Below are 26,364 nucleotides of genomic sequence, written 5' to 3' on the forward strand. Positions count from 1 at the left end.
AGTGGCAGATAACAATGGTGCTAACACAATATATGGACACTTTGGACAAGTTCACTTAGGTTGTACTCACTTTTGTTGCCAGCATTATTTTGACAATAATGGCTGTTTGTTGAGTAATTTTCAGAGGACAGTATATCTATACTGCTATACAAGCTGCACATTGACTACTCTAAATATATATCCAAGTTTCATTATTGTCCCTTGAGAAGATATACTAAAATGGTTTGGGACATACTGTATATATGCATATACGTAAAATGTATTAAAAAGCAATTGCAAACAAGTAATTAGGTGACTAATATATATACATATATCAAGTCTCATGTATGTCCTAATTTAAAAAGCAAGATAAATGCGTTTAATAGAGAGAGTGCTAGAGTGACAGAAAATGCATTCACTCTAATGTGATTCTGCATTTGTACAGCGCGTGTGTGTAGACGGCAGTGTAGATGGCTGCCCTGCCGATGCAATCATCACGGCCCTTGCATTCAGAGGCAGGAGACCCCTGAGGAGTGTGAGCGAGACGAGGCTGACAAGATTGGCCCTGACTGTGTGTGTGTGTGTGTGTGTGTGTGTGTGTGTGTGCAACCCAAGAGAAGAGTCATGTGATGGCCTAGCCTGAGTTCACACATGTATATAAACAGCCACAAACGCATACACAGCCTTTAAAAGTGTGTCATACCAGGAAAACCATCAAAAGGTTTTTTGCCAGAACCTTGCCTCTTTGCTGGATTTGTAATGCTGAAGACTATGCATCATGTATCTACAAAATAAAATTGTCTATTTTGTAAAAAGTGAGAAAGATATTACCCTGAGGGCTAACTACTGTCTACATCAGCTATGGGAATAGTTACTCTTGCTATTATGGCAGCAATTTATTATTAAACAGTTTAATGGAGCTAGCCAATAATAGAGCAATGAGTGTATGAACAAGGACATAAAGAGGCAGTGATTTTCAGGCCACGATTCATTTACATTCATGGATGCATGCTTGCACTTGTTTCTTGACAAGCAATGCACTTGCATATGTTTTTGTTTGTATATACATAAGTATAGCTTTCTTTGGCATAGCAAAGGTTTGGCTCTATGTTCTGTTTAAACTCTAGAGGAAGACACTGCATTTGCAGAGTAGACTGCTTTCCTATGCAGGTATCGCTCTGCAACTGCTGCCTGTGTTGGTGACGCGTGACGTTAAGTTAACATGACAGAAGCACATAAAGTCTGCCCCCATTCCGCGTGGTTCCCCGCGGCTCAGCACGAGCCTTTAAAGGGGCAGCGCTGAGACAGCCGGAGACCTCTCGACAGAACCGCCTTAAAACAGAACTGGTTAACATAGTAGTGTGTGAGAATGAAACAGTGATTGTAAGGACTGATGCTTGCATTGAATGAATTAGAGGGGAAAAACACATTGCTTATTAATCTATAATTAAGAAAAGCTTTAATGTAACAGTTGTTTAAAACTGCATTATGTAGTCCTTAATGCAACATAATGCATTCATAATGCTTATTATGCACCTAATAATCAGTTCTTCCAAAGAAGTGCTTGTTTAATAATAGGTGTAACCTTTGATAAGTATAAGGTAAGTATTACAATGTATTATAACTGTCATTACAATAATTCATGAAATATATACTGCATAACAGTGTGTAAAGGTATAATAAATTAAGGTGTTTTGCACATTCAGTGAAATGTTACTACTTCCAATCTTGCCTACACTCTTAAAAATAAAGGTGCTTAACGATGCCATAGAAGAACCTTTTTTGTCTAAATGGTTCCATAAAGAACCTTAAACATCTGTTTCACAAAAGGTTCTTTGTGGCGAAAGAAGGTTCTTCAGGTTATAAAAAGGTAAGAAAGAGATGGTTCTTTAAAGAACCTTTGACTGAATGGTTCTTTGTGGAACCTAAAATAGTTCTTCTATGGCATCGCTGTGAAGAACTTTTCAAAGCATCTTTATTTTTAAGAGTGTAGATACATACAGTACAGTAGGCATGTTCGCTATATAGATAATCTCAACTGCTTGATTTTTGTATCTTCAAAACACTTAAATTATATTATTAGCCAGTTAAATATTAAAAGTTTGATATATATTGTACATTATACTTCACCTGCATACAAGAAATTAATAAGCAATGTATACTATACAGCAAATCTCGAATGTGATTTTTTTTTACAAAAATGTAAATTGTTTTAACACACAGTCAGCTCTATATATAAAGTCTATATATAAAATATATATTTTATATCCAACTTTATTTGCATAGATACAGAGCAGCCACATAAAGTGCAATAAATATTATATAGCATAACTCAACTGATTGTTTGCATGTTTGTCGAAAGGTAAAAGCTCTTATTTGCTAAATGCGACAATAAGACGTTAAGATACTGAGATATTAGAATAACATAAACATATTTATTTTTGTTTTTTGTAAAGCTGTTTTATAACATTGTAAAAAGTGCTATATAAAATTAAAAAAAAAATGTATACGGTTTTTTACATGCAATAAACATGGACATGGAAGATCACTCCTGTGTGTGTTCTATTTTTCATGTGAGTAAGTGGACCACAACACTGACACTATTAAGTGAACTTCATAAAAACATGTCAAGAAGAAAAATCTAAATAATTTTTTAAGTACTTTTTTTTTAACAACATATAATTTAATGATAATAACATTTTGGAGGAAATTCAAATAATTAAGCACATTTTATTATAGTAATAGGGAAACAAATTAATGTTCATAAAAGTAGGTTTTACTGAAATGGTTTAATCTAATATTATTTTTTTATTTCCTTCTTTTGATTTTGGAGTGAAATATGATCCAGACATGTTCTTTTACTGGTTTTGTCTGATTTGGTCTGATTTAATGCAAGTAATCAAATGTGGCCACTCCTAAGTGGAGGGAGTCCAGAGGTGTCTTTCTTTGTAGCGACTTCTGAACTCACTTCCTCCACTACTACTGACTGGGTACTTCGCCCACGCCGAGCTGGAACCCTGTTGCTGTGGTAACAACATGTGCCTTGGGGATAGTGCTTTTGTTTTAGCCGCACAATTTCCTCTTCTCTTGTATGTTTTTTTTTTTTTTTGTCTTTGATTCACTACCCCTCAAAAAATATAATCTTTAGGTGATCATGTCTTTTCTATGATGAAGCACCATATTTCTTTTCATGAGCCCAAAGTTAGAATCACACTTTGTATATATATATATTTATATGTAACACTTAATACAATACAGATTGTATCAAAGCAGCTTTATGGTTTTAATCAGGAAAATAATGCAGTAGGGTGTTTGGCCAATTTTGAAATTAAATTATCAATTCTTACTTCTGAAATCAACATGAAACAGCAATTGAAGCTCTTTTTACTTTGATACTGTGATAGACCACAGCATGTTGCCATTCATGCATTTGGCAGTGTCCCAAACCACAATGAACTTTGACACAGAACTCTTAAAAAGACCTTTAACCCAGAAACATGAATGTACACAATGGCATCCACCCACACCTATGTTAATCAGCTTCAATGGAATCTCAATTATTCATGCAGGCTGATGGCTGATGCAATCTTTTGATGAATTCAGTTTGTGTACAATTCATAAAGAAGTTATCATACAGTTATCATTAAAAACAAAATTCCTTGCATTTTGTGCCAGTATTTTTTTTAGGTTTCACATTTAGAAACTTGTGTTCTTGTTTAGTTAAATCTATTGTGGTTTATGTTATACAGTAATTGTGGATTACACTGCAAAAAAATTACTTTCTTACTTAGATTTTTTTTCTCGTTTCCAGACAAAATATCAAAAACTTCTTAAATCTAGAAGGATTTTCTAGACTAATAAAATTTGTGTCTTGTTTTCAGAAAAAAAAAACTCAAAATTAAGTTTTTGCTTGAAATAAGCAAAATAATCTGCCAGTGGGGTAAGAAAAATAATATTTTGTGTTTGAAGTAAGATTTGTTTTTCTTACCCCATTGGCAGATTATTTTGCTTGTTCTAAGCAAAAACTCACTTAATTTTGACTTGTTTTTTTTTTTCTGAAAAAAAAAAGAAAATATTTTTTACTGGTCTAAAAAATCCTTTTTAGATATTTTGGCTGGAAACAAGAGAAAAATAAATCTAAGAAAAGCATTTTGGCAGTGTACATATTTATTATGTAAAAATAAACAAGAACAATATTTTCATAAGGCCTCAGAGCAACACTGTTTACACTTTCCTGAATAATTGAATGTGTAGAAGTGAAGATGTATCATGTCAGGTTTTATGTAAATCATATTGACTGCCATTGGTCCTCAAACGTCTCATAACGCTCGTGGCTCGGCAATTTTGATTATGCAAAAACTGTGAATGGGGCATGAAAGCTGTGGCTGAGGTGAATACTTTCGTGTGCTCCACACATAAATCACTAACATGACTTCTAAAGACTTGAAATACAGTGCATTTATCATATGGACTACTATAATGAGACTTTTATTGTGTTTTTAGTTCACTAACCTTTTCATTAACAATCTTTCATGACCATTCACTGACCTGTGACTATGTTCTCTGAGAGAACATTGACCTGCACCTCGACCGAATGTTTGGAGGTGTAGGTAATCTCAGCACTGACGTGGGCTACTTCACCGATGAACATTGGGTGCAGGAAGGCTGTGCTCTCCACCCGGGCCAGAGCAGCTACACAGCGATCCTATTTGCCAAAAAGAAATGATTTAATTGCACTAGTATACTAGGATACTCCAACTTAGTAGCTGCATATACATTTGTACTGTGTGTATATTGTGCAACATATCTGACTTTGTATTGCCCTCTACTGGCTACAACCGACAATGGTCATTTCAAAACATGAATATAAAACAATATTTATATATACAGCAAAAAGCTGTTTTAACTACAAAGGGTGGTCATACCTAATGTTGATATAGTTAATAGACGTCAATAAACTGATAAATAAAATCTATTTATGACATTATTTTTGAAAGCATACTCAAAACAAGCATTTTTAACACAAATGCCTAAAACACAGTACTGTAGTTTTGTACACTGATAAAAGTGATTTTTGTGGTGAAGTAAATTATACAGAAAAACAAATTTAATTTCTACATTAAATAATTAAGTTTAGGCAATAATTTAAAAAAAAGAGTAAATTTAATATTAGTACTCAATTTAAGCATGCAGAATTTAAAATTTTAATTTATGTATATCTTACTTGGAATTGTGTTATTTTTACAACAATTGTTTGAGTAAATATTGAAGTCACGATCCCATTGTTCCCATCATGCACTTGGGCATTAATAATAAATAAGGTTAATTTTTTTGCTGTTTTCGACGATTTATACTGTTTTATGGTTGCTTTTGTTGTTAGGTTAAGTAACTTGCTGTTTTGTAACATCTAGAGTTCATTTTCTACTCAAAATGACCCATTCAAACTCAAAACTATTCACTGACTGTTACCGTCATTGTGTGTCATGTGCCAAGTATTGAGGTCTCTGTGTTCACTTTGGTGAGTCAGCATATAACCTTAACAACAAAGAGCTGTCTACTTATTCACGTACATGTTTGTAAGTGAACCACATGCTTTAATGGCATTTATTTCAGTGCTACAATGTTAGAGTAAAGTTTGCGCGAATTGTACTTGAGGACTTTCAGCGTCAACTTACAGTTTTTCTCAATTGCTAAAACACTATAACCAGTCTTTTGAACTAAAATTTCAAAACTATAACGCCATTTTTGAAAAAGCACACCCATTTCCCTAAACTATAAACACTATTCCCTGCTTTGACACATGAGTTATATTTGGTGAACTGTTACTTCAAAACTCTACACACAAATCCCTACATTTCTCAGTGCTTACACCATGAGGTCATTTAGAAAGCACAAGCATTCAATATTGTTCACTCAAGTCTGCGAAGTTTGAGCTCAATTAGCACACAATTACCCAACTGGAAACACTAGGAGTCAAAATTTAGCACACACCAATCAGAACCTTCGATGGAGATAAAAGGATAAAAGTTTTTCTCAGTCACTTTGGTGCATTTCTCAGATCAGAAATGAAATATACATTTGTCTGCAGTTTCCTACATTATCAGTTGCTATTGTCATGTTGCTCAAAATGTATTATATACTGTAGTTCTCTGTGCAATAGTCTTACCCCTCAAAACATCAAGTCATTAGCTCATCGTATAAATCATTACCTAAATGCAAAATTTTTGATCTAGTTGTCCTAAACTGTCAATCATATATTCTACACATTTCTATTAGACTTTTTGTAAATTTGCCATGAATTATTCAAGTGAATCTTGACTTTCACTAATGAAGATAATATAGATCAACCAATGATAAAGCAGTTCTCTGAAATAGATCAAAGGTACATCTCATGAACCTTCCATTGGAAAGCATATAGACAGAGGACAACACAGGAGTTACAAATTCTGACAGTGGACTTTCTTATTTTTATTTTCACCTTTGTGCCCATATTTCTTTTTTTTCTGTTTCACAATGACGTTGTGTGTTTTTTTTTTTCTTTTTTCTTTTTTGTCAGACCACTAGTACAAGTGTAACTGTGAATCCTATCCAGTCTTTTTCAATCAATATCCCACAAACAGTAATGTGTAATTTTGAAGAGGAAGAGTAGGAGGTGAAAGAGGAAGAGGAGGAGGAGAAGGAGGACAATGACGACAAAAACATGGAAGAGACAGAGGAAGAGCAAGGGCAAGAAGACAAGCAGTCTCATATATTTTAGTTGATGAGTGCCAGGGTTGGATCAGGCATGCAAGAGGATTTTACCCCTGCTGCCTGGCCAGGGCTAATTTAGCCTGTGATGCTGAAGAGGTTCTTTGGCGTGTCCCAGACCAAAGACAGGATGCTGGGCAGAATAATTATTTTGTTGTTTTTTGCTGTTTTGTACTGTACTCTACAGTACATTAAAATAAGGAATAAAACACTTGAAAAGGAATAGATTTGTTGTGTTCATCATGTGAAAAGTTTTTTATTTGTATTGTTTTTGTAGTATTGTTTTGAATTTATCTCATCAGTGTGTAAAACTGTGTTGTAGTGTGTGTGTTTTTGAGGATTTGTGTGTCATGTCTGAAAGCAAAGTTTGGTTTTTCAGAAAGATTGAATTGTTTTGAGTGGAGAGTTTCATTTTGACCTCAATATAGGAAGTTTGGGGAAATGAGTTAGGAGTTGTGGATTTGTGTTTAGAGTTTCGCAAATAAGAGGCATAATTTCAAGAAATGTGTTTAAGCAATTGAGAAAAACTGTAAAATAATTAAGTAGAAATTACTCATCAAACTCGAACCGCACATTAAAATTTACTTATTTCCTTTACTAATTTTACTTAAAGTAGTTAAGTAGATTCTACTTAATTCCACACTTAAAGTGTACTTAAAAAATGTGTGTGCAAAAACTTCTGGATTAAGTCTGTCTCAGTTTGTTCATGTAATCCCTGACAGACTCGAGATGTATGTAAATATATATGCATTTTTAAAGCATTTTAAGCATGTGACAACAAGGTACACTGTGTAAACACTGTACAATTTAAATAATATATACTTTTCCCACACTGATGGGAAAGATATTGTTTTAAATGAATGCATGTAATGAGAATTTGTGGTAAAAAGCAAATAAAAATGGTCCTAAAATATCTCATGTTTTTCTTTCCTTTTTTATTTTTACCCCTTTGTATTTAAGCAGTGAACTATGACAGCTTATTTTTACAGGTTAGGTTAGTTTCACTTATCAAATCAATCAGAATGTTCAGCTACATCTGAACATCAGCTACAACTTAAGATCTGAACATCTGTTCCAGAAAAACACATCACACTTTACATATCTAAAAGATGTTTGTTCCCATGTTAAAAGCCTTGCATTCAACATCGTCCCTTTGACCATAAGACTAAAGAGCAGCAGGGAGAAAAACTCACCCCGGTTTGAGTATTGCAGTGGCGTGTCCCAATGATGCATCCGGCTTCCTCAATCATCTTCAGGATAGTGCCACCATGAACATTGCCAACAATGTTGGCATCATCTGGACGCATGATCCTGAAATATTAAAGAGAAAAAAAACTAAGCATATAATGTCCAAGCTTTATAGGGATGCACAATACAGCATACTAATGACTAAATTCATTATTTTGTTATATATCTTCTGGGAATTTGCCATTCAAAAGTTTGGGATCAGTATTCTTTTTCAAAGAAGTCTCTTTAGCTCATCAAGGATTTATTTAATTGAAAACACAGGAAAAAAAATTGTAATATTACACCGCAAAAAATGTTTTTCTTACCTTTTTTGTCTTGTTTCCAGCCAAAATATCTAAAAATTCTTAAATCAAGAAGGATTTTCTAGACGAGTAAAAAAAAATTTCTTGTTTACTCAAAATTAAGTGCGTTGTTGCTTGTAACAAGCAAAATAATCTTGTTTTCTGTTTGAAATAAGAAATTTTTTTTTTTTTTTTTTTTTTGCTTACACCATTGGCAGATTATTATGCTTGTTCTAAGCAAAAAAATTTTAGATATTTTGGCTGGAAACAAGACAAAAAATCTAAGTAAGAAAAGCTTTTTTTGTAGTGTATGAAATGTTATAACAATAAAAAAATAATGGTTTCTATTTGAATATACTTTAAAACATAATGTATTCCTGTGATTCAAAGCTGAAATGTCATCAGCCATTACTCCAGACATTTTTTCTGTATTTTTGATCAAATAAACACAGATAAATATAGAAAATATCAGTTGACTACAATTATTACTACATTCAGTAATTATATTCATACTGGTCCACACCAATGGGCCAAACTACTTTTACAGAGTGATAGTACTTAATCAAGCAATACTGGAATTTTTTTGCGGTTTTTTGTCTGCTTTTCTGTTTTTCTACTGGTATCATAAAAGACAACAACACACATGATGACACAACATAAGTTAACACATAAACAGACATGATTACATACACAACCAGTCTGGTGAGAAATTTTGAACACTGCCGTAACAAAAACCAACAATGAAACAACAAACTAAAATTACGATACTAATTCACCGACTTCTTTTGTTGAACATAAATCCATGTCAACACAGTACAAACACACAAATCTAAAACTTCAAAAGAATATGAATATGATGTGTGACTATGTATGAAATTATGTGTCTGTCTACAAGAGTACGATGATGTATTTGTTAGTCAACTCTACCTGCTAAGCTCAAAATTAGACGCCATGACTCCTTAAAAGTTAGACAACGGAGACTTGAGAAGTTCCTAACACAACAGTGACTGTATCGGCGGCAGTGGCATGCTTTAATTCATTTCCTCCATCACTGTCCACACATCCTTTATGACATCATCATCTTCACCACTAGTGTGACTCCACCCACCTTCATTCAAATTTTGCAGGCCTTCAGTTGACTCCCAGAGCTAGCAAAGGACAGTATTCACAGCTTTCTTTAGAACACACAAGGTGTTAACTAAAATAAACAGAACTACTAGTCTAAACCTGTTTTATAAAATAGTTACAATTCTGTACCCAACTGTCATGAAAATAAAGTCACAATGCAAAGAAAAAACTACAATCTGGCTTCATTTTTTTTTTTTTTGGGGGGGGGGGGGTAAAATAACATTTTTCCATTTTGGAGTTAGACAGAGGTGTAAAAAGCACTCAAAAAATGTACTCAAGTAAAAGTACAGATACTCAGTGAAAACTGTATTCAAATTAAAGTACCTGTTTTTGTAAGTAAAGTATCTGGCCAAGAACATACTTGAGTAAATGTCACAAGTATTGAAAAAGTAGAAGTACTTTTTTTTCTGACATACATACAGGTTAAGGCGAGAGAACAAAACAAAGTGCAATGGCACAGGTTAAACACGTATATCTAGTGCAACAACAATTAAAATGAAGCACAGCAGAATACCGGGGAAAGGAAACTCCATCCTTTTCATCCTCATGCCATCCCATATGACTTTCATTTATCAGATGAAAAAAAAAAAAAAACATCTCTCAACGCAAGTGTATGGGACATCCAAATATGACACTTCAAAAACTATACACAAAGTGAATATGACAGTAATTTATTCAATCCCTGTTAAGGAATCAGGGTCTTCTTAAGTGAAACAATAGGCATATGTAAGCAGAATACAAATACTAATATTTCAATCTTTGACCGTTGTGTTCACTTTGTGTGGTTTCTGGTCCTGTCCCCTTGCATTATATTGACTAAAAATATCTTTGTGTTCATCTGAAGAAAGAAAGTCATAAACATCTGGGATGACAGAGGCTCATTAAATGGTGAGAGAAATTGATGTGATGTGTTTTTTGGAGATTTGTAACATTTAATTAAAAAGAAAATCCCACCAAAATATTATTGTATTTAAATTCTCATCACTGATTTTATGTGCACTAAATTCTGTGCATTCAGCTAATATATTACACAGCTAAGGGCTCTGTCAAAACGATCAAAACTAGAACGAATAATGAATAACTTTTTTTTGGGGGGGGGGGGGTGCAATTTTGCTACATCAATATCAGATTTGATGGTGAAGTTTTGAAGCCACACATTTACCTGATGAAAGTCATAACTGAAGTAGAAATGTGTGTGCTTGATACATGAAAACATTGATTGTTACGCATGCACGTTTGAGCTTCCATTTGCCATATTTAATGTGCATAAGATAAAATAAAAATGTAATGTACTTTTCAAGATTAAGTAAAATTGTAAGGAGTAAAAAGTACTGTTTTTTCTTCAGTAATGTAATGAAGAAAAGTCAAAGTAGTCAGTTTAATTTGTACTTCAGTAAAGTACAAATCCCCCAAAATAATACTTAAGTACAGTAATGAAGTAAAATTACTCAAGTATTTTACACCTCTGGAGTTAGATGTATCCCAATATATTCTTGGCAACAGGAGATTTGCTCCACAACAGAACAGGCATGGAGCATAAAAGACCCACTTTGATTTAAAAGCCACTTCCAATCAGTCCAGTGATAAACAGCTGAACCCTGTGCTCATTACAATGTTTATTGAGTTCATGCCAACTAACATAAGAACAGCTATACAGGTTTTTTTTTTTCAAGGTTACCAACAAGAGTGAGAAAGATCACTGTCAGATTTCTGTTGTCTGATTGCATCAAACTGTGAGTTTATCATGAACAGGAAAAACAAGATTTCTCTTTACCTTCCCCATTCATTACACTCAAAACTTTACAGCAGAAGTTTAAAAGTTATATTCATTTTTCTAATCATGAGCTGTGCAGTAAAGATGGTGGATAGGACTTTGAAGTTTTGGATATTGAGAAATTATTACTTGAACGAATTAAATGATATAAAAGTTCTAAATAAGCAAAGTATCAAAGATTGAGTTATTCTTGATATTGTGTCTCTAGTCTACACACACACACAAAACTTTGTTCTTCAGCAGTTCTTTGGGATGGCTAAGGTGAGGTGATATATAGCACCACTGCCAAGAACCTGTTAGGCCCCTGTATAGTTCTTTAAAGGTTCTCTAACTCTTAATGCTTAGTTGGGGAAAGGATTTAAAAACAACAGTATTTCTTGAAGATAATGTGATTCTCAAGCTTTTTGCCCTTATGGCTCCCTATAAGGAAATATTCCAGCACATGAGCCTTTTTGCAAGCATGAAAGTGATTCAAAACAGCTTTTGCCATTGTTCGTAGCAAACATGTGAGAGTGGAGTAACATATCTAAAATCTGCACTTAAAGCGGTTCCCCCTATAAGCCAATGAACCACTTTTAGTGCTTTTTAGCACCATTTGTTCAGAGTGTATGCTGTACTGTCGATACTGTACTCGATTAGCCACATTGCATCAAAAAGTGTTTTGTATTTAGTTTCAACTTTTGTGGACTAAAACATTTATATAAAATATTTAGCAATTTGATACAACGTGTTTAATCACTAATACTCTAAAAAAAAAACACAAACACACACAACAACAACAACAAATCCTACCTGAGAATATGAGGATAATAACGAATCCATCTGACTTCTCTCAGAAACAAAATGCCAGCCTCAATGAAATTTATCATATTGTCCTGTTTGCATCTAGACAGTAACAAAGTGACCCAATTTGTTAAGCACCAACCAAATGGATGTCGCCCCTATAAGTGATTCACCCTGGCTGCCGAGTAACCAAGTAAATTTGGTTACCTCTGAGTAAATTTGGTATCTGCGCAACAATAGCATGTGAATATATTGTGTGCAGTTACACTGACTGTGTTCTGGCACCATTTGTTGCTGAATATAATGAAAAAAATGCAATACTAAACCACAGAATACACAAATAAACACCACGCACAATGATAAGGTTTTATTATGTAAGCCTATAATAGTGTTTGTTTGTTTTTAAAATGTATTTTCTTATTAGTACAATCCAGTAAATCCATAAATCCAGTAAAACATGTATACTGAAATATGAATTTCTGAATACAAGTTAGGAAATACAGAACTTTTTATGATATGGCTGAACACATACTTATGCAAAATCCAGCAGTCTGTTGCAGATTAAAAACTAAAAACTCAGCATGTCCTTGCCACTGAGGCAAAGCAAGAACTGTTTACACTTGCTTAAGGGAACACGAGTTGTCGAGAGGGATAGGCCCATACTTTTGAGTCAAAAAGCTTTCTTTCACCACATAAACATATAGAAAAGAAGTTGTTGATTCATCAGACCTGAGGACTGTCAAACCTATTGATCTTAAGGTAAAGAAGCAATCCTCTAGTCTAAATCTTTATAAAGCTGTACTATGTAAAAAGTACTAATCAAATAACTATCAAAGTCTCTCATTGTTATTGTTTTTCATACCGATGCTGAAAGACATAAGTTGATAAGTTGGTGTTGTCAAGTGATAACTGTTACTTTTCTCAGCGCTGATGAGGATGGACCAATCACAGTTGCTTGGTATTAGTAGGTCAAGTTAAGTAGTAGTTTCCCATGGCGGACTTTTATTTGCAAACCAGGTACCAGTCACTGGAATAAACTCATTTAAACGATTGTACGTTTTAGTATTAGACTTTTCCAGCAGATAAAAAAAGGCCGAAGAACAGACCTCGATGTAGTGCTCTGCGTTCTGGCAACCCAGTTTTGTTTCCACAGCTGGTGGAAGAGGTTCCTTCCCAGCGCCATTTGCTAGCAACATTCAGACCTGCAGATTTACACAAACACACCGGGCAAGTCTGCTAGACTAGTGCGACAACAAACAGAGCATAAGTCTCACGAAATATACACGTGGTTAACTCGATGGCTTCATTTGCGCATTTGCAGGCCGTACCGCGTTCAGACACCAGAGGGCAGTCGCTTCGGCCTCGAACGACATATTCTGTACACATCCCCCTGGCTAGGCGGCTGTCCACAGTCAGGCTTTTTAGCGTTTAATCCTGGAAACAAAAGGATTTACAAATAAGCGCCAAAATTCATGCAAAGAAAATATCACGCACTAGAGCCATCTCGATTTTAACTTCCTACTTTTTATTCACTCCGTGATTACATTATCCGCTTCTCTAAACGATAATCGTAACCGAATCTAATATACCACGCTATTTAAGTCCCGAATATCTCTTGAATAAATAATTTCTGCCCCGACGACCTAGATAACCTTGTGTTCCTGTCTCTACATCAGCATCACTGTTGAGGTCATCACATACGACATACCATGATGTGACCGGCATGAACGGTGTGAAAAAATGCACCAGCATCCGAACCTTATTTTAAGTCATTTGAAATGAACAAAAGTAACGTCCTCGGGCATTGTAAAACGTGATGTCCTGAAAGGATCTTATTCTATTTGTGGAGCAGCCTTCGGATTATAGGGCCGCTTCATATCGGATGTAAACTGAGATCCATTCACTGAGACGTTTAAAATGCTAGAGCTAAATAAGAGAGCCTTACCTGCATATCTGGATGGATGGTGTCGCTTGTGCATTTGAAATAGACATCGTGAGCTTGCTTCGAGGCTCGTCTTTAACCCTGAATCCGCGTGTCGTAATGAAATGGACTCAGGCGGAGCTGCAGGTTTGGAGGGTAAATCGACTGGCCAGATTACTTCCAGTACTGTGGTAAAAGACGTGGTGAAGTGAAAATCATACACCGATTCTGCTGTTACTAAATAAAGTACGGGCGTGACTTGGTTTCCGATTTATATTAACGTTAACTGATGTAGATAGTTTACTTCCGTTTATTTACAGGTTATTGCGATATAGCCATAAACTGCCCATTGGCTGTTTTCTGAAAAAATGTTTTATTTAAATAATAATAATAATAATAATAATAATAATAATAATGAAACAACAGCCGTTTATGCATTGAAGACTAGTCTTTAAATTTCGTAAAGTTTACCAACATGTTAATCAAGCTTTGAAATTGGTTACAAATAATCTACACACTTCGCTCTGTAATAAAACCACTGGAAGGTGGCAGCAGAGAGGTTTTTCTGCAAGCGTTCGCCTTTCAATGAACAACACAAAGTGCTAACATTTAAATCATCTGCACCAACCCAGAATACTAAAGTATGAGGTGCAAATGTCTTACAATTAACAACCATTTGGGGTTTACTTAGGCGTTTTCAAGAGCCACCGACGATTTAACCCGCGGAAGGGCATAAATCTAACCACATGCACCGGTTACGCGCAGGATCTTTATGAAAACAAAACGATTTGAACAAGTCTGCTCCATTACTATACACTGGACTGGAAAAAACAAGTATACAATGCTTATACGTTTATGCATTGAAGACTAGTTAAGTTTAACAACATGTTAATCAAGCTTTGAAATTGGTTACAAATAATCTACACACTTCACTCGTTCAATCCACGCTGTCATTAAACCAACGAAAGGTGGCAGCAGAGACCAGGTTTTTCTCCAAGCATTTACCTTGAGCATAAAGAGGATGCTTTGAAGTTGAAGCAGCTGTTAACTGATTATGTTTGCATTTATTTAATTATTTGGCAGACGCCAAATACGCCAACTTATCTCATAATGCATTCAACGTATAGACCGACTGTTTTTTTTTTAATCAACAACAGGTCTGTTCACGTACATTCCCTGTGGTAAGCGTGGCCCAAACGTGGTACAGCATCACCACGCCACCAATCTGTCTCCATTTGCGCGCCCAAATCCATGTCATTGTTTTATTTGATAGTAAGTCTGCGTTTTTCCATTGTGTATGTGCACTAGCTCTGTGTGCAAGGAATGATGCAAGGAAACCAGATGTCTAGCCTACAACTTTTATTATAAAAAGTAGCATACTACATAAGTGTATAAACATAATAGCATAACACATAAATGTATAAACAGGGAAATAAATAGCACATCTCCTAAAATAGAGATTTCAGTGAACAACACAAAGTGCTTACATTTATATCATCTGCACCAACTCAGAATACTAAAGTATGAAGTGCAAATATCTTACAATTGACAACCCTTAGGGTTTTACTTAGGCGTTTTCAAAAGCCACCGACGATTTAACCCGCGGAAGGGCATAAATCTAACCACGTTATGTACAGGTTACGCGCAGGATCTTTATGAAAACAAAACGATTCGAACGGGTCTGTTCCATTACTATACACTGGACTGGAAAAATCAAGTATACGATACTTATACGTGATTTGATGAAACGTATTCATCAAATAAAAATTTTCAAGAGAACACACAATGCAAATATGTACAATTCTAAAAGGCTTGCGTTTAAAGATCGTAACAATAGTCAATTGTATGGTAGATCTACCAAGGTCTCCAGACCTTGGCATCGGTGATCAGCGGCACAGGCTGAGGTCGACTGCGAATGGCAGCATTGCTTTTTTCTGGGGTTACGATTCTTGAGCTGCGAGATTTCAAATTCAGAATTTTCTGTTGGATTTGTGTCATCATTCTGGAGCTCTGTGCACAGCAGTTCTGGCAGGCCGGTGTTTTCGGCGTCATTGAGTGCTGGATGAACTCGTTGATGCGATGGCGGGTTTCTGTGCCGAGGCCGGTTTGTGGTAGGCGCGCTGAAACGCGCTGGATGCAAGCAGTGTATCCTTCTTTAAAGCTATCGGCGCTTTCTGCAAAGAGAAATATATACACAATTTAGTTTGCTTTAAAACTATTTTACACCAGACGGCCATAATATGAGATGAAATAAAAATATATCTGAAGAAAACTAACCTGTAGAAGGAGGGGACTGAATATCTGTCAGGAATCTGACGGTCATCTCCAAAATATCAGCTTTCTCCAGTTTAGAGTAACGGCAATTCTAAAACGAAAAACAGGCAACGGTAAGAACAAACGTAAAACACATCAGCACTTCATACAGACTATCCAAATATAATGTGTTAAGCCTGTGAAAAGAACTTACATCTTTGCCTGTGAGAGGAAGAATGAGCGCTTTTAACTGGTTGAGGCTATCGTTGATGCGCGCTCGTCGTTTCTTTTCCAGTAATGGTTTTAAAGTTCTTCTCAGCTCGTTTGCTTCTTTTCTCATGGCCACGGTGCGGGGCGCACAAGTCAGAGCAGATGCAGCAGTGGCGTTAGGAGTCATGTTGAGCTTGCTGTGGGTAGATGTAGTCTGTGCCGAACTGAGGTTCCGCGCTGGGTTTATATTCCTGCTCGGCGCGTCATGGAAACGCCCCCACGCCTCAGACAACTCTTCTGGTCAAATAACTTTAGACTGCCGAACAAAAGGACGCGTCTGTAGCTTGTATAAATTATAGCCCCCTCTTAATCTCCTTTTGGAAATCAATATTTATAAACCAACATATATTGGTTTATATCCGATATTTTTTATTTGTTGCTGTTTCCTCCCTGATATATTTCGACTATAAGAAATTGACAATCAGCTTAGTTATTATGGTTTATTAACTGACTGCTTATGCACTACTATAGTTTATTTTTATTTATTTTATTAATGTTTACCATATTTAAGTATATTAACGCGTATTATATAGCAATCTCCAAAACTGCTTTTCTCCATTCAACTCAGAATAAAAGAAAGAAGAAAATAGAAGCCTAAAACAATGTTGGAACAATTTGCATCTATTATTTAACGTTATACCATAACTTAAATACGTTTCTATTGTGTCTTTCATATAAATGCTTAAGAAAAAAAGCATGTTAATGAAAAGAAGAGAGATGCTGGTGACGCATTATGGACAAGGGATTGGGATCCAGTTTAGGGCGGGATAAGCATTCATAATTTAAATTAAACAGACAGATTCCCAAGCCACGCCGTTTTAACGTAACATCTGTCTGTAAATTGTGATAAACAATAGTTTTTTTCTCGTATGATGACGTGGGTTTTACACCTGTACCTCTGGCGTTTATGGGGAGGGGTTAAGAGCACGCGTCCCCCAGCAGACCGACAAGTTGCCATGCAAACCATATGTGATCACTACATTCAACAAACATTGTTTGAATGTATAACGTTTTGTGTTTACTTATAGAATCCCACCATAATTTATTTTAGGTTCACATTATGGAAAGTGAACTATGCACTACTTTCGCGTACGCATGTCTGTTCTACGTTATACTTTCCGTTAAACTTTTTTAAACTGCATGAAAATACAAAAGAACGTGTAACCCATGATTGGTTGTCAAATATTTTCAGCTAGGGGTCCTCGGAGCCCCATGGGATCCACGCGTCCAGCACGCGTCATGGAGAGGTCTCCAGATGGCCTCCCTTCACCAACCCCCTTTTAATGATGCTGTAACTTGTGCCCCTCATCTTTCCTTAAGTTCCTAGTCTTTCGTTGTTTTCAAAAGCATTTTTGGCGTCGTTGACCCATCTGCATGCGCCCACGTCAATGGTTTTGAATTACAAATAGTCAAACAAAAGGGACGCGTTATTCGTTATTTTGCGCGCAGACATGTCACCGTCGCTTCCATATATTATCGAATAGTTTGGTGAATATTAAACGCACCATTAATATCCTGTTGTTTGAGACGCGTCTTGTAGCAGATGCTCTGGACAAATGCTCTTTTACAGAACGTTTGCAAAATAAACTAAAAGAAGCAGAAAAACGGGAACGCACAACATGTTTAAAACATATTTAAAGTTTTTTTTAACTAGTGATAGCCTATGCAGTTTCAGTTGTGTATCATTTTTTTTTATATATATATATTTTAACTATTGTTTAATGCACTTTACGCTAGGACGCTTGTAATGATAAACTGAACACAAGGGAGCGTCTGAGTTGCGATGCCGCTTTTGGTAATCAGTACGTGCCCTGCACGCGCCTCGTTCCCCCATGGGTCCTTTATTAGGAAGCGTGTCAGCCAATGTTTCACTTAAGCTGCGTTCAGTTACAATTCTTTTTGTTCCTTTTTGAATTTTAGCGTGGGTGCCCCATCTGTGCCATCATCTAGCATACACTCACACAGGGACCTTTTGTCTAAACCCATTCCGGTACGTGGGAACAAGGTAGTTTCAAGGAGCAAATTCGGGTAAGATGAGCCCCCATATCTAGCTGCACAAAACCCTGCTCGAAAACCCTTTGAATTTGAGTGGGGGAGGTTACTAATGACGGTTAACGATATTTAGCAAGACGATATTCTTAGTTATTTGTCAGTTGGTCTGTGTCTGTCAGACTGCCATATATATACCTTTGAAGATAATTGCTCAGTATGTTTCTTTATTCAGTTAGCCTTGAACGCTGATTATATATATCATGCTTATTTATTACAAGTACACTCTTAAGGAAAAATGGTTCTAAACAGTACCTCAGCTTGTGACAATAGCAGACCCCTTTTTTGTCCTAAAAATACCCTTTTTAGGGTTCCATAAAGCACCATGCTATGAAAATGCTATATAGGACCTTAGTGTTGTTATAAATAACCTCTTTAACGATTTCAGTTTATTTTCATTAATATTAGTATAATAATACATTTATATCATTGTTACTTATATTTGTATATATTATTTAATAATATTGTTTTTCCTTCCTCTATCTATTGCAGTATTTTGTAGTATCTATTAGGGTTTTTCTTGAAAAACAACAATAGTTGTGTCAGTGTTAGTACTTTTTTTTAATTATGTAAATTTGTAGCAAAAATGACAATGCTCTAAACAACAGTTATTAACAGAATACACATTTATAAATGCAATTGACACTGAACATACAGTTCAATGTATGTTCATTCATTTCAGTAATTCAACTCAAATTGTGAAACTCGTGTATTAAATATATTCAATGCACACAGACTGAAGTAGTTCAAGTCTTTGGTTCTTTTAATTTAGATGACTTAGCTCATATTTAACAAAAAACCCACAATTTCACATCTCAACAAATTAGAATACTTCATAAGACCAATAAAAAAACATTTTAGTGAATTGTTGGCCTTCTGGAAAATATGTTCATTTACTGTACTCATTGTACTCAATACTTGGTAGGGGCTCCTTTTGCTTTAATGACTGCCTCAATTCGGAGTGGCATGGAGGTGATCAGTCTGTGGCACTGCTGAGGTGGTATGGACGCCCAGGTTTCTTTGACAGTGGCCTTCAGCTCATCTGATTTTTTTGGTCTCTTGATTCTAATTTTCCTCTTGACAATACCCCATAGATTCTCTTTGGGGTTCAGGTCTGGTGAGTTTGCTGGCCAGTCAGGCACACCAACACCATGGTCATTAAACCAACTTTTGGTGCTTTTGGCAGTGTGAGCAGGTGCCAAATCCTGCTGGAAAATGAAATCAGCATCTTTAAATAGCTGGTCAGCAGAAGGAAGCATGAAGTGCTCTAAAATTTCTTGGTAAAGGAGTGCAGTGACTTTGGTTTTCAAGAAACACAGTGGACCAACACCAGCTGATGACATTGCACCCCAAATCATCACAGACTGTGGAAACTTAACACTGGACTTCAAGCAACTTGGGCTATGAGCTTCTCTACCCTTCATCCAGACTTTAGGACCTTGGTTTCCAAATGAAATACAAAACTTGCTCTCATCTGAAAAGAGGACTTTGGACCACTGGGCAACAGTCCATTTCTTCTTCTTAGCCCAGGTAAGACACCTCTGACATTGTCTGTGATTCAGGAGTGGCCTAACAAGAGGAATACGACAACTGTAGCCAAATTCCTGACACGTCTGTGTTTGGTGGCTCTTGATGCCTTGACCCCAGCCTCAGTCCATTCCTTGTGAAATTCACCCAAATACTTGAATTGTTTTTGCTTGACAAGTCTCTCAAGGCTGCTGTTCTCTCGGTTGGTTGTGCATCTTTTCTTCCACACTTTTTCTTTCCACTCAACTTTCTGTTAACATGCTTGGATACAGCACTCTGTGAGCCAGCTTCTTTGGCAATGAATGTTTGTGGCTTATCCTCCTTATGAAGGGTGTCAATGATTGTCTTCTGGACAACTGTCAGATCAGCAGTCTTCCCCATGATTGTGTTGCCTAGTGAACCAAACTGACCATTTGAAGGCTCAGGAAACCTTTGCAGGTGTTTTGAGTTGATTTGCTGGCATGTCACCATATTGTAATTTGTTGAGATAGCGAATTGGTGGGTTTTTGTTAAATGTGAGCCACATCATCACAAGTAAAAGAACCAAAGACTTTAACTACTTCAGTCTGTGTGCATTGAATTTATTTAATACACAAGTTTCACAATTTGAGTTGAATTACTGAAATAAATGAACTTTTCCACAGAAAAACAGAAATTTGTGAAATGAAGACCAAGCTTCAGTGAAAACCTTTATTTTCATAATCCTATATGATGCCTGTATGTCCCTCATAATGTTTTGAATAGCAGTTTCTCTCTGCAAATAACAAGGTTTTAGGATGTGATGCATCTGAAATACACAACTGAGTTTGGAGTTACAATGCATCTCCTTCGATTTGTTTTTGTAAAAACAAACAAAAAACGACAATACATTAAATATTTTTGTTACTTACTTAGTGTTGAAGAGGAGAGAGGTATTCCTAACTGAACAGGGCTGGTCACACTTACATGTTCTCTTAAACTGAAAAGACAAAATGACGTGATTGGTAGGAAAGCAGTTATAATTTGAAAGTTAAAAATTATAGACAGTTTAAGAAAGAAATAATTTTACCTGTTGGGAGTGTGTTGACAGTCTGTGTATTTTCATAGCTGAACTCCAGTAATAAGACATCTTTTTTAGTGTAGCCTCTGTTATTAATAAATAATTGTTACCTATTTAAAACATTCTAACAATATGGATTATAAATTCAATGTCTCTGTACTTACTTAGTCGAGAAGAGAAGTATCCATAGCTTAACAGAGCTGCTCACGCTTACATGTGATCCAAAAAAGAAGAGAAAATAATGTTTGTTTGTTTGTTTGTTTGGAAACCAGATACAATTTTTAAGTTAAATTTGTATTTAAATTTAAGAATGAAATCATTTACCTGTTGAGAGTGTGTTGACAATCTGTGTAGCCGGATCACTGAGCTCCAAAAATCAGTAATGAGGTACTTTGAAAAACAAAATGATGGGAATAAAGAACTCTGACACAAAGAACCATTTACCGTTAATAGATGACTTACATGATGACTGCCATCTATCTGATGTAACACCCACCTGTTATTACCCAATCCCTTCCTTTTTGCTACAATAAGAAAGATAAAATCCCACATGGACAAATGTGTGTAACATTTATGAAAATTAATTTTAAACCTATTTATATTCCCCTCTCAGTCCCCCCTGTTGTTAACCTGTGCTACCATTTGGCTAATTTTGCCTTTCACAAACATATCAACTATAGTCATGCATAATACTGGAAAATTATATTTGCCATATTTCTGTTCTTTACCCTACTACCTGCAACATTATAGTTTGGTTTCCTCCTTATCTGAGTTATCCTATTTGATGACTGATCAGCAACTTCTTCCTTTCATGTGACTGAAGTATGCAAATTAATGCACCCAAAATCTGAAAAGCCATGCCAAATGCAGATAATAGGGTGGACCCTGTTTTCTTTCCTCCTTTTGACACAAATCGTTACAAAGTACATTCTACCATACAGTACACCATGTCAACTGCAAAACAATAAGTGTAACACGAGTTATATATACATTACAGCTTACAACAGCAGTTGACTGCACTCTTAAAAAGGATGTGTTAAAAACAACACAGCCTGTGTTGTTTCTTAACACACCTTTGTGTCTAGTTAAGGACAACACATTTTGTGTTAGTTTTAACTCAACTAGTGTGTTATTCCAGCTAACACAGAAAATGTGTTGATTTTTTCTACACACTATTGTGTTATAAATACACAATTTGTGTCAATTATGTGTTATTTTTTACCAAATTTTTGTATGCAATAAAGACACTGCAAACTAATGTATAGTTTAAACACAATTTATTAAACCTTCTACTAACAATTACATAAAAACTCAAAAAGGTTAAAAAAAGAGAGGTAAACAATCAATTCAGTCATTTCAACATATAATTGTTCCTTGAGTGAAAAGTTGTTAATTGTTTGTAAAGTTTGTACTTTAAAAAAAATGTGGTATTTGACAACCTCTTAAGTATTAATCGTTTTATTTACATATTTTTATCAGCATACAAGTGATGGTGAGGGTCGTGAGATGAAGTCTCTCGTTTGTCTCTGTCATGTCAGTAACTGCCACAAGCACTTCAGGAGTGTCTTCCAGTCAAAGCTGCAAGAGTAAAATAAAGATACTTTTGTTATTTATAGGCTACACATAGCGGATATTGTAAAATAGCGATAGCTAAAAAGGCAAGAAAAGCTTTAGCATTAGAGATTATGTTAGCGTCTTAGGGCAATTTGCACAATACATGTCACAACGAAGCTGTTCATTTTCAAAGAGAAAGACGCGACGAACGAATGCATTTTCTCATTAGCACTACAACGTGTCAATGATGAATTAAAAGCGATTCTGTTCACAATTAATCCGACAAAAGAAACTATAAAGCTTGTTAAAATAAGCTCCCACCGTCGTGATGTGCCGCAGAAGCAGGCGCAGCTCGCATCGGCATTTGTGAGGCAATTTTACCACGTATATATGTGCCAAATGCCCCTCGACCGTCTCCAAACGATCACAAAAGACATTTTAAAAACGTATAATGGCAAATACAAACATTTCTTACCTTCACACATCGAAGTTATGTCCTGACGATGAAAACTTGAAGCACAAGGAAATTAGCTTGTCTCAGTAGAATAACGGCTCATGAAGTGAGGCAAGCACCAATGTGATTGGCTGATATTTAACACATATTGTGTTGGACACACTGTGTTGGATATTTTCTTTTTTCTTTTTCGTTTTTAACACACATTTAACACAAAGTAACACAAAATGTGCTAAAATAGACATAACACAAACAATGTGTAAAAAATTAACACATCCTTTTTGAGAGTGTGGGTCACTATAACAAAATGATCACAAGAATATAGATAATTACCATAACAAAGGGATTGTTCATCCACCCAAAAAAAAAAATTCTGTCATCATTTACTCACCCTCATGTTGTTCCAAACCCGTATGATTTTCTTTCTACTGCTGAACACCAAAGAAGACATCGTGAAGCATATGGAAACCCAAACAGTTGAGCTGATTCCCCAATGACTTCCATAGAATTTGTTTTTTATTCTATAGATAAAATAAGAACACAGGAACAAAAAGTTTAAGAAGGCTTTAATATTAGCTAATGAGTTTATATTATATAGCAAAGCACATTGTACTTCTTACTATATAGTATAATGTATATTATACATTAAGAAGAAGTTTAAATAAGCCTATACAGTATAATGCTATTCAGTAATGTTATTTGACATAACAGATAATCAAAAAAAAAATAATAATAATATAAGGATTTGTCTTTATCCTACATTTTAATAGGCTTTTATTATATAAACTTTTATATAAACCTCTTTAGATGTTAAATATCCGTCAATGTTTTAAAAAGAAAGAATACATCTTTTGTTGGCAATCGCGTGTGCTATGATCGCTATCACATTAAACAGTGAAACCCTTCTCACTTGTCCGGCATTGTGCTTTTATCAACACATGATAATGGGAAATGGGACATTCAAACTTTATTTTCTCTTGTCTATACATTTAACAGCAGGTTTGACATCAATGCCTTATACCAGGGGTTTTCAAACCTGGAGCCTCCCCTGCCCTGCACATTTTGTATGTCTCCCTTATTAGGCACACCCAATTCAGGTCTTGCAGTCTCTACTAATGAGCTGATGATTTGAATCAGGTGTATTAGATGAGAGAGACAAGCAAAATGTGCAGGGCAGGGGAGGCTCCAGGACAGGTTTGAAAACCCCTGCCTTATACCATTGTCACAAATGATATAAATAACAAATTGTTGTTGTTTCTTTACCAACCATCCCACCACATTGAGATCTTCAAGATTCTCAGTGTTTTTTGTTTTCTTTATAATACTTTAACACAATGACATTCGATGACAAATCTTAATGCTATACTTTTTTTTAGTTTTAGAGAGAGCATAATTTTCTATGGTATCATATGCATTAGGATTTGTTTCAGTAATACTTTGAATATAACTCAACATACAGCCATTATTGTCAAAATAGCTGGCAACAAAAGTGAGTACATCCCTGTTGTTTAACCATGCAAAGTCACATGTCCTATTCATCATGTTTGTTTGTTTTTCTGCTTGACAGGACCGTACAAAGTTGCCTTGTATTAGAGCAGTTAAAATAAGGTGCTTTAAGTACAATTCTCTCCTACTGACCACTAGATGTTCAACATGGCATCTCATGGCAAAGAACTCTCTGAGGATTTGAGAATTAGAATAGTTGCTCTCCACAAAGATGGCCAAGACTATTAGAGGTTCAGTAACACCCTGAAACCGAGTTACACTACAGTGGTCAGGGTCATACAGAGGTTTTCCAAGATGGGTTTCATTTAGAACAGGCCTTGCAAGAGTCGATCAATGAAGTTGAGCACTCGTTCTGTGCTTCAGGTGCAGAACCTGGCTTCAGAAAACAGATGCATGAGTGCTGCCAGCATTGCTTTAAAGGTTGCAGAAGTAGAAGGTCAGCTTGTCAGTGCTCAGACCAAGAGCATGAATTACTGGAACCATGTCCTGTGGTCTGATGAGACTATAAGATAAACTTGTTTGGTTCAGATGGTGTCCAGCAAGTGTGGCGATGCCCTGGTGAGGAGTAGCAAGAAAATTGTGTCTTGCCTACATGGAGGTGCAAGCATGGTGGTGGTAGCATCATGGTCTGGGGCTGCATGAGTGCTGCTGGTTCTGGGGAGCTGCAGTTCATTGAGGGAAACATGGATTCCAGTATGCACTACATTCTGAAGCAGAACATGATGCCTTCCCTTCAGAAACTATAGGCTGAACGGCAGTTTTCCAACATGATAACGACCCCAAACACACCACCTTACTGATTAAGCTGTGGGTCATCCTCAAGTGTAAGGTGGAGAAGCACCATGTGTCTAACGTCCAGCAGCTCTGTGAGGAGTGGAAGAGGATCCCAGCAACAACTTGTGCAGCTCTGGTCAATTCCAAGCCCAGGACGATTATAGCAGTGCCAGATAACAATGGTGCTAAGACAATATATTGACACTTTGGACAAGTTCACTTAGGGTGTACTCACTTTTGTTGCCAGCTATTTTGACAGTAATGGCTATATGTTGAGTAATTTTCAGGGGACAATATATCTATATTGCTATATAAGATGCACATTGACTACTGTTTCATTTCTATAGTATTGTCCCTTGAGAAGATGGTTGGTAAAATGGTTGCTGAAATGTGAGGGGTGTACTCACTTTTGTGATATTGTAACTACTACAGCAACTACCTTTCACCAATAATAAGCAGCAAATAAAAAAAATTATAGACGCAAAAGTCTTAGTTAATGGGGAATTTGTGATCCCTAATCTAAGTGTTAACTTTGTTTTCACTGCAGTTACTGGAATAGCCAAATCTGTTAGTAGGGAGTGCACACATATCTTTGTAATATATATATAATATATATAATTTATGGTAAATCAGAAGCTGTGGTTTCCAGAAATTTACCATCGTGGTAACACATGATGCAAAATAAAATGAGTTAACAGCTTTAGTTTTATTGCACTTTATACAGATTATTTCTAAGCAGCTTCTCAGTATTCAACACAAGAGTAACAAATTCTGTGATGCAAACTTAAAAAAAATGATGCAAATTCCAAATTCTGCTATGCAGCTGTAACAAGACAACAGTGTCATTATTCAGGTCCAGTCAGTTCAGTGTTCAGTTCAGTTCTGTAAAGTCCATTGATTACGTTGTGTCATTATTCAGCTTCAGTTCAGTTCAATGTTGCAAAATTCATGAATTATGAACAAATTTGATTCAGTTATAAGCACTACAGTTAAGCACTACAGAAGACAATAGTGTTGTTACTCAGCTCAGTTCAGTTCAAGCTTTGTTCATATCTGACAGTCAAATCAATGATATTA

The 26,364-nt window shown here is 35.7% G+C and overlaps 2 protein-coding genes across 2 annotated transcripts; both read right to left on the minus strand.

Moving 5' to 3' along the window:
* Positions 1–4,519: 4,519 nt before the first annotated feature.
* On the minus strand, positions 4,520–9,293 carry LOC141287081 (cytosolic acyl coenzyme A thioester hydrolase-like). Its single transcript, XM_073819214.1, has 3 exons — positions 9,183–9,293; positions 7,920–8,037; positions 4,520–4,684 (listed from the first exon to the last, which is right to left on the minus strand). The coding sequence occupies exons 1-3, from the start codon at positions 9,206–9,208 to the stop codon at positions 4,520–4,522; spliced, it is 309 nt and encodes a 102-aa protein (XP_073675315.1). The 5' UTR covers positions 9,209–9,293.
* Positions 9,294–15,296: 6,003 nt separating this feature from the next.
* On the minus strand, positions 15,297–16,494 carry hes2.2 (hes family bHLH transcription factor 2, tandem duplicate 2). Its single transcript, XM_073819916.1, has 3 exons — positions 16,329–16,494; positions 16,139–16,226; positions 15,297–16,035 (listed from the first exon to the last, which is right to left on the minus strand). Exons 1-3 carry the CDS (start codon positions 16,452–16,454, stop codon positions 15,716–15,718), a joined length of 534 nt encoding a protein of 177 aa, XP_073676017.1. The 5' UTR covers positions 16,455–16,494; the 3' UTR covers positions 15,297–15,715.
* Positions 16,495–26,364: the final 9,870 nt, after the last annotated feature.

The sequence above is a fragment of the Garra rufa genome, chromosome 15, assembly GCF_049309525.1.
Source record: "Garra rufa chromosome 15, GarRuf1.0, whole genome shotgun sequence".
Classification (NCBI taxonomy): Eukaryota; Metazoa; Chordata; class Actinopteri; order Cypriniformes; family Cyprinidae; genus Garra; species Garra rufa.

What these genes read in the sequence shown, in the direction of transcription:
- LOC141287081 (XM_073819214.1), bottom strand. Translation starts at nt 9,208, where the DNA reads ATGGCGTCTAATTTTGAGCTTAGCAG. An exon ending in TCTAATTTTGAGCTTAGCAG is followed by an intron (nt 8,038 to 9,182) that starts GTAGAGTTGACT and finishes TTAATATTTCAG; the next exon opens with GATCATGCGTCCAGATGATG. An exon ending in ACTGCAATACTCAAACCGGG is followed by an intron (nt 4,685 to 7,919) that starts GTGAGTTTTTCT and finishes TTTGGCAAATAG; the next exon opens with GATCGCTGTGTAGCTGCTCT.
- hes2.2 (XM_073819916.1), bottom strand. Translation starts at nt 16,454, where the DNA reads ATGAGAAAAGAAGCAAACGAGCTGAGAAGAACTTTAAAACCATTACTG. An exon ending in TTCCTCTCACAGGCAAAGAT is followed by an intron (nt 16,227 to 16,328) that starts GTAAGTTCTTTT and finishes TTTTCGTTTTAG; the next exon opens with AATTGCCGTTACTCTAAACT. An exon ending in TCAGTCCCCTCCTTCTACAG is followed by an intron (nt 16,036 to 16,138) that starts GTTAGTTTTCTT and finishes TTCTCTTTGCAG; the next exon opens with AAAGCGCCGATAGCTTTAAA.